At 25.7% G+C, this 11,950-nt stretch overlaps 1 protein-coding gene across 1 annotated transcript; it reads right to left on the reverse strand.

The window, feature by feature from the left end:
- Nucleotides 1–9,686: 9,686 nt before the first annotated feature.
- Nucleotides 9,687–11,729, reverse strand: LOC115697630 (uncharacterized). The gene has a single exon (XM_030624711.2). The coding sequence runs from the start codon at nt 11,281–11,283 to the stop codon at nt 10,183–10,185; it is 1,101 nt and encodes a 366-aa protein (XP_030480571.2). The 5' UTR covers nt 11,284–11,729; the 3' UTR covers nt 9,687–10,182.
- Between the last annotated feature and the right edge of the window lie 221 nt (nt 11,730–11,950).

Genomic DNA, 11,950 nt, shown 5'->3' on the forward strand with positions numbered 1-11,950 from the left:
GGTTTAAACAGTTACTTACCATATGTATAAGAAAAATAATTGCTCGTGTTACAAAATATGTAAGTTAGGATTATTTTTGACATTGTAAACTATTCAAAATTTTCTGAAAATTTATAAATGGTCTAAATAACTATAACGTACGTGATTATGATAAAAAAATGACTAAAAAACTCTTTTGTATATTAAAACAGATAAAGAGTCCACTGAAATATCCTTTTAAGGGGTGTTATGTAAACTTACTTTAATATTATTTTTGACCTTGTGTTTTGCAAAAGTTAATGATCAGCTTCCTATTTTGTTAAATGATAAATCGATTATGTATTTTATAAAATGATACATAATAATACATTAAGTTCAATTTTCTTTAATTATTTTTTTAATATTACCAACCTAAAATCGACCCATTTCTAGCAAGAATATATGCAAAAAATACAATTAATCTGGTCATAACACCTCTAATCAAGTTATTATTAAGTTTTATTTTAACAAAAATTGAGTTTAGAGTACTATTTTATACCATTTAAAAAAATACAAATTTAAATTGTTATTTAACAAAATAAATAATGATCTAATAAATAATTTTTATAAAATATTTAATATCCAAAATAATATTTATCCTCTTATTTATTTCTTAAAAAAACAAGAAAATTATGAAGGTTGCATTTTTGTCTATGAAGATAATTGACTTTAATTAGCTTTGGTTTTTAACCATGTTTGTTTAGAAAAATCACAAGAAGAAACAATTTTATGCACAAAGATATATACTTTATTTGATCATATATTATAATTTAGGTTAATTTGATTGTACAACCTTAAACAAAATTATTTTGGTATATTTTTTTTTATTTGTTTAAGTATTTAGGAAAATATTTTAGTTGTATATATATGTATGTAAATATAATAAATAACTATTTGAACTTTAATTTATTGTAAACTATTCATAGTTTTTGAAGTTTACAGTTAATCTTAAATAAGTATAAAAAAAATTATATTAAAATTTTTTTCTAAACAGAACGATATCGGTCCTTTGGAGTAATATAGAATTTTTCTATAATTTATACATACTTAGTTTTCTTTTTTTTTTTTTTAAAAAAAAAGAAATGATAAACTATAATTTTAATTATGGATAAAATGAAATAATATTAAAAAATTAATTAGTATTTTATTGAAAAAATAGATTATTGATTATATGACCTATTGTGGTCATAATATACATTTTAAATAATTTATAATGTAAAAAATAACTTTTTAAAAAATATTTTTAAATTATAGAAAATTATTGATGGATAACTTAACATATCATCAAATACATAATATAAATTTAATAAAATAAATACTAAAATATGATAATATATATTTTTTGATACTTTTGGCACAAAAATAACTTGAATGCATCCATTCGAAAAATTGTTCCTCAATTATTCCAAAGCTCTTATCTAATTAATTTGTGGGCCAATTTTGAATGCCTAATTTCACAATCATGGCCAACCATTACCATATCTTTCTTTTAATCTTTTGCATTTTCTTTATTAGACATAACAACAATACCCCATTCCCATGCAAATATATGAATTTAATTTATATGTGACCCCTTTTCTTATCTTAACACAAAATTGGCCCAAAAACCAAATATATTTTATTCCTTTATGTTCTCCCAATAGAAAACTCGATGAGACCAAACTTTGATGTTAAACTAATATTAAAAAAAAATATAATTTTAGCAATAAATTTATTTTTATTTTGAACTATAATACTAAAAATAAATTATTTATTATTATATACATATATAAATACAAATAATACATATATATCCAAGAAATTTAATTATTCAACTATTATTTAATTTAAAAACTAAAGAAAATAATCTTATCGTGATCTACAATGTCCACTAAATTTTGTGAAATACTATTATAGACAATCTTATTTATAGGTTTAGGTATGCAATAATCTAGTTGGATTATTTATTTAGTGTGAAACTATACTATTTTTGACATTTTATAGGCCAGTTAGAAATGACTTAAGATGATCACTAATGAAACTTCTAAAGCTTATTTAGAAGAAATCATAAATTGGTCATTGGATAATTTAGTCATTGACACTAGGGCCATGCCAACACATGCTACTCCACACACATTCTTCTTTTCATAATATTGAAAAAAAAAATATCAAAAGAGAATTGAATGTATTTTAAGTATCACATGCTATTAATTTATGTCATTGTACACTTTTATTAGTGTCGTACAAAAGCATGTGTATTTAGGTTTAAAAAGAAAGGGTACATTTTCTTGGACTTGATTTTATATATGTTTCAAATTTCAATAATTAATAATCGATCGATCGATCAAATCTTAGATCAAACAAATAATAGACCGAACGAAACGAAATTTCATCCTTGAGCAAGACAAAGTTGAAACCTTTGGTTAGTAATGTCATTTTTGTAGGGTTTTAAGGAATTGGGCAATGTACAAATTAAGAGTATTGAAAAAGGGCATATGTGTAAAATTCTAAGATGTATATTATGTTATGTTATGAAATATTAAGATGGAGGAGATTAAAACAAAGTACTATGATGTGTTGTTGTTTGTTTTGATTGTGATATTGAAAATGAAAATGGCATCAAGTTGTGGTCCCTTATTATACACTCTCACTTTCACCAAGTAAGTAAAGGTGATCATGATGATTATGAGTCATCCCATAATGCCACACACCATTATTACATCACAACTCCTTCACCATTACTTTTAATTAACCCTTTTTTTTTATAATTAAAACAAAAAAATAATAATAATAATTAAAGATAGAACTAAAAATAATTTATATGATAAGTAGATCTTGGATGAATTTCTTTTTATTTTTAGAGAAATTATAAGTTTTAGTTGTATGAGGATTTCTATTAAAGTTACAATAAATATATTATTAATTTTATAAAAATATATATTTTATTATGTTGAAAATAAATTTATACGCACATTAAAAAATTTAACTTTAATTTTGTTACTAAAAATTATTCATATAGTATTATGTGTTAATAAATATAATATATACAATCATATCAAAAAAAATATATATATAATTTCTCATATAAGAAAACAACCACGATAATCTTATCCATAATATTTTTAATAATAAAAAAAAAAGACATTTGGAGTTTCCCAATTGGGTTCTACTTCTACCTCTTGCAATAACAAACACAAATAATTTATTAAAGAAATACACACTCAAACTTATAACATCTACTTGTGTTGTTTGTTGGCCAAGAATCTAATATAAAAATGTTAAATTTCACTTGTATATGTATAACATAAGAACTTAGGATGAGTTATGAAAAAAAAAAAAAAAAAACTTAGGATGAAATGGGCACCTAAGACAAAAACAATTTTCATTCAAGTAGTTCCAATCAGACTGCCTATATCATATATATATATATATAGTGTATAATATTTATCTTTAACCCAACACTATTATATATACCATTTTGTTGCTTTGTTTTATGGTTAAAGTAGTAGAATAAATGAGTGTATGGTAAAATGTATGAGATTTTATCTCAAAATTAATTGACAATGAGAGGAGTAGTCCATGCATCTTATATATAGTATTTGGTTTCAACACATTATCAATGTGAGACTCTCTAACACGGTGTTCTATTATATAGTGTGTCACTGTAGACTACTATAATTTTACTTTTTATTTTAAGATTAATATTATCTATAACTTTTATATATATATAATAAAAAAAGTGAAAAGTGTAATTTATAGTGTTATAATTAAAAATGAAAAACAATTAATTTTTTTTTTTTTTGAAGACTGGCTTGTAGGTAAATTTTTCAAATTATAATAATTATTGTATCATGTCAATGTATATATATTAATATATATTAGAGAAATAGATACTCAAACTTCCTTCTAACCTCTACTTGTGTTGTTTGTTTGGCCAAGTATCTAATATAAAAATGTTAAATTTCACTTGTATAACATAAGAACTTAGGATTAAATGGGTGCCTAATAAGACAAACACAATTTCTTTCAAGAATAAGTTTTAACCCTATTAATTGAGAATTGAGACCCCACAATATAAAAAAAAAAAAAAAGGAAACATTTTTCCTTATGCATCTATTTTGTTGGACTAAATGTCAAAGAGAAAGAGTGTGTTGTGTTGTGCAATCTTCCTTCCCATCCCACTTGCACCATGTTGAACTAAGTGTGTTCTCCCCCACATTTTCAAGCCCTTAAACCCTACCATGGTCTCCAATTGGGCTACTTTTTCTAATCGTGTCAAATCGCTAACCAATCGTCTTTTCGATTCATGTCATGTGGCATCAATTTTATATGAGAATAATTAGTAAACAATATATTTTTAAGTTGTACTATGGTAAATGATTTTCTTTCTGTCTGTCTTCAATTTCTGACCCTGATAATAGAATAGTAACTGTTATAGTAATGAATTGTAATATAAATAATAATAAGAATGATATAGTGATGTTTAATTTAAAGAGGAGTGGTGTATTTATATAAGCCTACTTATTTAAAATTTATTAGTATAAATAAGGTATATAAGTATAATTTTATTTTTATATAAATAATTTAATGGTATTTACATTATAAATTTTCAAAATCAAACCTAAATTGTAATGGTAATTTTACTACTATTAAGTTTTTAGCGAAATTATCTAGCACCGTCACAAATGTTATTGATATAATTAAATATCAAATTTTATTTATTTTAATTAATAATTATTGCACGAATACAATATCACTTACCAAATCATTCGAAAGTCGCCTCATATCGTAATGTTTCATTTCCTTTCTTTTTTTTTTGTTAAGAATCTTGTATTGTAATATTAAGAGTATTATTATTTGACATCTTGAGATGTCTAATGTTATACTGATGTGTCATTTTATTATTGGTTAGTAGTTCCTCATATTATTTATTAAATTAAAATATATGGGACCTAATATTAAAATATACTAATAATAGTATGTCACGTATTGTGATGCTTAGTACCTTAAGGTGTCATTTCACATTTCTTTAATATTAAATACCAACGAGCATTGCTATGAGACACTAAGATGCCTAGCACCAGTATAGAATGACAACATATAATTACTTAGTGATTCTCTCTAATCTTCATTAAATTAAAATAAATAAGATCTGATATTGAATTACACCAATAACAATTCCTCACAAGCAGGGTCAGCCCTAAAATTTAGTGAGTCATAAGAAAAAATTATTTTTGGACCCTTATTTAGAATAAAATGTAATATTTTTCAAAATTAGTAAAATAAAATGTGTAATTTTAAAAAGAATTTTTTTTGGTCCCATGGTCGATCTTAATGTATATGGGAAAGTAAAATTAAATTTCAGGACCCCTATATATAGTTTAATTATTATAAAAATGATAGTTTTAGAGCTTTAATGTAATAATAAAACTTTTAAAAACTTTAAGAGCTTTAAGGTTCAATCTTTCATAGCTACACAATAAATATTTTTTTAAAAATTAGAAAAGTAAAGGTTGAGAATCGATATTTTGACTTAAAGTAAGATCCTTTGCAACTACACCCTAACAATATTTGTTACATTTTATTCTTATTTAATATTTTATCTATATACTATAATATTTTTTTTATAATTACACTCAGGGCTCAAGACACATGCTTGGCTCGCCTACTCTCAAGATCGACCCTGTTGGGCTCTTGAACTAAGTAGATCCTAGGCACAAGCGTAATCTACCTATACCTAAAGTCGGGCCTGCTCATAAAAGTGTCCTTTAGTATTTTTCTTAAATAATAGAACATTATTGTTGAACATCACTAGTACTTAGTACTTTCTAAATGTATTACCTTATAATTAATTAGTGATATTTTTTAAAAATTATTACCTTAAATTATTTAAGACGGTATACTTAATTACATTTATATTTATATTTCAGCACCAATTTTTTGTATCATTTTTCTTAAATAATATGTGAAAAAACTTGGAGTAACTTTGGTGTGGGTCAAAGTCAAAGGTCTTGTCAAAGTGTGTTGTCCGCGCGTGCGAGTTAATGACAATGGCACGTGTGATTGCGTGTGAAAGAGTAGAAAATTGTTAATAATAACAAACAATAACATGACTTGATGTTTTTGCATGCCCATTCTTTCCATCTTTGTTGTCACAAAATATAACACTTTTCATTCTTTCTAATATGTACAAATAAGATTCTTATTTTTTGAGTAGTGTCCACCACATTTTATAAGTAGCGTTCTATAATTAGTTAGCGATATTTTTTAATACTTATTTACTTTGAGGAGTGCTAATTACATAGCAGTATTTTTTTTCAATTTTTTTATAGCGATATTCGTTATAGTTACAGTATGATCCCTGTATATTTTTGAAAAATTCCGAATAGTTTACAGTATCGAAAATAGAGTTCCTAATACTCCAATTTACCATGCGCGTTCAAAAAACTTCAAACGTATTTTTGATACTGTAAATTATTCGAAATTTTTTTAAAATTTACAGGAATGATGTTGTAAGCATAACGAACACCCCTATAAAAAAAAATTAAAAAAAATATTTCAAGATTTATTTTTTAGCATAAAAATTAACTAAAAGATTACAACAAAAGGTTGACAGTAGCACTACTCTTGTACCTTTTAATATTTCTTCATATATTATATATTACCATTTCTTCCATTCTTTCTTTCTCTTACACCAAAAAGACAAAGTGTTTAAATTGGTCACGTGAACAAAGGAATCAAATCCCAATATTTAATTATTTATTTTTATGTGTTGTATTGTACTAATAAGTAGGTGTAAGAAGTACTAAAAAGTACTATACTAGACTTATACTATTAGACTATTAGTCTATTTGTATTCTCTTCTCTTCTTTTGAGGGTCTCTCAAATGTCAAAAGTTTCTTTTCTATGACTACTTTTGACTCAAACCATTCACTTTACTATTAGACACACATTGTAATTATATCTTCAATAATAAAATAATTTTACTTTTTATCAATTTTTAAAATAATTGAGAGAATTATCATTTAATTAATGTACAAAGATGAAAGTTCTTTTCTTGGACAAATATAGGAACATTCAAGACTTTCTTCTAAAAAATGTGATAAATAGTTAATATAATTCTAAATTTTATATATTATAAAAATTATTAATTTGAATTTTTATTTTGTTAAATGGCAAAATTAATTATATATTTTTTTTTAAATAGTATAAATAAGACCTCAAACTCAATTTTTAATATTTTTTTTTAATATAACCAACTTTAAAATAATTTCTAGCACGAATGGATACAGAATACGCTAGTTTTGTCATAAAATCTTTAAAACGTATTATTATTAAGTTTTATTTTGATAAAAAATCAGTTCAGAATACTATTTAGTATTATATTGTAAAATACAAAGTCTAATTTGTCATTTACAGAAAGTTCAATCGTTAATTTTTATAAAACATAGAATTCAAAATAGTATTGACAAAGAAGATAAAGAATTAATTCATTATGTTTTTTTATTATTTATTTTGATGGAGATTTCTTGATACCTAATTAGAAATCTTGATTAGAATAATATGCATAAAAAATAAATTTATTCATTGTGTTTTGCCTTTGATTCCTATACTATTTAATCAAAGTCTCATACTCAAGCAACTACTTTTAATCTTTTGTAAACACCCAAACAAAAAACTCGATAAAATAATCCCTAACTCGGAAGGACCGAGTTACATACATGCATACTAGGGTGGCCTTTCCCCTTGCCCTCTCGCTTTTTTTTCTTAAAAAATAAATTTTATTATATTTCTCGCAATTTATCTTAATTTTTCGATTTTCAAATGATGTATTTGATCTCATGAGATAGTGTTTTGCCTCCGTCCTTGCAACATATTATCTTGTCTACCAAACATGCCCTAATTTTAGACACATAGCCATGGCATGGCAAGAAAAACTTTTTTTTTCTTCTTTTTTTAAAAAAAAAATAAAAAATGAGGCAAGAAAACTTCATTTCACTAAAAGTGGGCCAAGATTAATGGGCCATGGCCCATGAAAGGGATGGACCAATCCAACCGACCGACTAGATTGGGTTGACTTGGACATTTCTTTTGTTTCGTAAAGAAAGGCTCTTCTTACCCCATTTGGGCTTTCTTTGCCCCATCAAAGGGCCCATATTCTTAGTGGGTTGTGGGTTTTGTGTGGGACATCAAGCCCAAAAGACAAAAATAATTTTTGATGGGATTTGCTAGTGTTTGAGGTCCACTCAACTAATAATAATGGTAAATTGAAAAAGTGAAAGTGTGAGAAAATATCATCATTTTAAGTCATGGTACTTTTAGGAAATTTAGATAAGAAACTTCTTTATTTAATATTAAAAAAGTGTTACTGTGAACCTCTTAATTAATTTTTGTGTCTAGAAACACATACCGAAATATTTTTCTTCATAGCGGTGTTCGTTATACTCACAATATCATTCTTGTAAATTTTCTTAAAATTTCGAATAGTTTACAGTGCTAAAAATAGATTTAAAATTTTTTGAATACACGTTGTAAACTAAAATATCATGAACTCTATTTTCGGTATTGTAAACTATTTGAATTTTTTTTTAAAATTCACGAAGACGATATTGTAACTATAAAAAATATCACTATGAAAAAAAATTGAAAAAAATATTTCAACATATAATTTTAAGCGTGAAAACTGACTAAAAAATTATAATAAGAGGTTGTAATCAACACTGCTTTAATTATATTATTATAATTTTTTTTCTATGATGGATTATGGTATTTATAAAGCTAAAGTAAGTGGACTAAAGATTTTGATTGAAAGTAGTTTAACAAGAAGTAGTGATAATTATTTTAGCAAAAAAAAAAAGTAATTATGATTTTGGGGTGTTAATTATTTTTTCTCTTTCTTTCTAGTTTTGGCAAAAAATAATTATAATGAGGACTTTTTAAAAATTAAAAGAAGTGCTCACATGCCCATTTATAGTTTGGTCTCTTATTTTTGCCATACTTTTTCTTTGTATAAAATTAGTTTAATATAAAAACTAGCATTATATCAAATAAGATCAAGCAACCTAACTTTGCCGGCTACTTATGAACACTTTATTTTTCAATTATTAAAAGTAATATAATTGCTAAACTTAGCCAACACAAAGTGCAATCTTTTAATTTTTTTCTTAAAGAAATTGTTTGGACTAGATATGTTAACCACCATCTTCATTCTTTTATTATTATTATACTTTTAGTATAAAAAAACAATAGTGAGTTATGATTTTTGCCCTCTAAATTTTGATATGTATTAAATTTTGCTGTCAAATTTTACGTTAAAATTTTTTCTTGAACTATTGAGATTGTTTGATTTAAAGACTTATGTCGATTTTATTAAATTTTACTAATATAACGATTGTGTATGTACTAAATCGTAACCCCCAAACAATTTGATATTTATAAAATTATACTTCCCGAATTTTGACATGTACCAAATTATACTCCTTGAACATTCATTCACGTTAGACTTCTGTTAGTAAAATTGGACAAAAAGTCCTTAAATTTGATGATCTCAATAGTTTGGAGAACATTTTTAACGACCTAAAAATTTTAAGAAATATTATTTGGTACATGTTAAAGTTCGAGAGACAAAAACTTTATATAATACTTCTCTGAGACTTGTGAGTACCTAGCTTAATCAGGCGAGAATTCCCAATTAAACAAAAAACGAGGTAAAAATGAGGACAATTTTTTATTCTGCAATTATTAAATGAAACATGAATATTATAATTTTTCATCCTTAATAAGAATTTTATATACATTATTGGAGTTTATTGTTTGTCATTATTGTTTTTTATTTGGCTTTTAATTTATATCTTTGTTTAATATATTTGTATATTTTTTCTTTGAGTTTGAAGAAGAAGAAAAACAAAACTAAGTTAAAAGATCATCCATTGCTCATGACACAAATAAGTACCATAATATGTGGCATAAACATAAAAGAAGGTGATGAGATAACTTCTATTTATATTTAGTAAGGTTTCAAAATTTATTTGAACATTAACAAAAAAAAAAACATAAAACCAATGCAATAATTTATTTATAATTTTAGAAAAAAGCATAGAAAAAACCAAATAAAAACTTATACTATAACTAAATAATACCTTAAGACAACTTTTTTTTTTAATAATGTTAAAAAGGTTAAGATGGTTAGGAGAGTTGAACCACACAACAATGGCTGCAAAGTACTTTCTCTCCTTCCTCTTCTATTGTCTCAAATCTCATCCATCCATCATTTGAAGCCGACGTGTCAAATTTAAAGACCGTTGATTTCATTCTCGGTAAATCATCACCGTCCATTCGATAACCCGCCAAAAAGTACAAAGAGTTTCCAATAGGTGCAATTGTGAGATATAATTGTTGAATTGTGGTACTATTATTGGTAATTCCATGTTCACAATTTAGTCTAGACCCTTCCAATTCATTCCAAATATTTTGTTCCAAATCATATGCCTCTATGTGACCTTTCCACACTTTTAAGCAATCTCCTGAGCTTAGCAATTTTCCATTAACAACAACAATTTGATTAGGTGGAATATCCAATTGCCACATTCCCCTCATTAGGCCCCACTGACGTGTCTTCGTGTCATATACTTCAACTGAACATCTCTCTGCCATAAAATTATGTGGTGTTACGTCAGAATTGGTTTTTAAGGCAAACCCACCAACCACGTGGATCTTTCCCATCCACGTCACCGCGACACATTTGTATCTCAAAGTGCTCATGTCAGGCAAATGAATCCACTTGTCGAGATTAGGATCGTACACTTCAGCAGATGAGACTCCGACTACACTATTCAACGTGGATTTTCCTCCTGCCACGTAGATTTTATTTTCACAAACAGTGTAGGCAAAATCGTACCTTGGAAGGGCCATCGAGGCACAATTAGACCATTGGTTCGTACACACATTATAGCGCAACACCGAAGATGATACACTATCATCTTCTTCTGACGTATGATCTTGTTTTTGATGAAATAGTTTGCCCCCAATAATGTAAATCGAATCACCAAGTGAAACCATAGCAAAATCTTTTACACCTTGATTCTCAATTATGCACGGAACCAATGTGACAAAGCTCCACGAATTGTCCGAAATGTCATAGCAATATATCATGATATCAGATACATTAACATTTGGTTTTGCTTCTCTAAATCGAAAGGCTAAATAAACCCTAATTTTACCCGATAAAGAGTTATCCGGTGATGATGAGGGGGACAAGGAAAGCGATGGGGAAGGGAATGATCCCATTATTGGAGTGTCTAGGGAGATTTTGGTAGCAAAGAGGAGTGGTGATTCTTTTCTTAATAAGAGTTTAGTACATTTGGCATTCGGAATTGTAATAATGAAATAATTAATAATTTTATAGAGATGTGTATAGCGTTTATTACAAAGTAATGTTTAGAGTTTCTTTTAGGGGTTAATACCAAAGATTTTTACCTTGTGATAATTTAATTAATATTAAAAAAATTAGATAATTATTATTAATTTTTTGGCTAATTTTCTTGTCCATTTCGTAAAGAGTAGAATTTATATACGATGGCATCGAGAAATTAATTAAGACAAAATTAAAAATGAATTGTTTTGATTTATTGAAAAGCATATTCTATTTCGATTCTTTATTAATTTATTTATGATATTCAGTGTAATTATCGATTGAAGGATCGATCATAGTTTGTGACGAATTATAAAGTGAAATTTTTAGTTGGGGTTTATTTTTAATTGTTTTTAAGTCAAGGGACTTCATGTTAATTTTATTAAAATGATGGATTAAGTGTTAAATTTTTCTTAAAATATTTATAAAAAGAGTTTTTGGATTTTTTTATAATAATGTATCATTTTTGAAAATAAGATGAATATGTAATTTAAATATTTATAAATGATATACACAAAAATTGAAAAATTTACACACATTATT

Source organism: Cannabis sativa, chromosome 7 (genome assembly GCF_029168945.1).
Source record: "Cannabis sativa cultivar Pink pepper isolate KNU-18-1 chromosome 7, ASM2916894v1, whole genome shotgun sequence".
NCBI classification, from domain to species: Eukaryota; Viridiplantae; Streptophyta; class Magnoliopsida; order Rosales; family Cannabaceae; genus Cannabis; species Cannabis sativa.

Excerpts from the sequence above, each read along its gene's own strand:
- LOC115697630 (XM_030624711.2), bottom strand. The coding sequence starts at position 11,283 with ATGGGATCATTCCCTTCCCCATCGCTTTCCTTGTCCCCCTCATCATCA.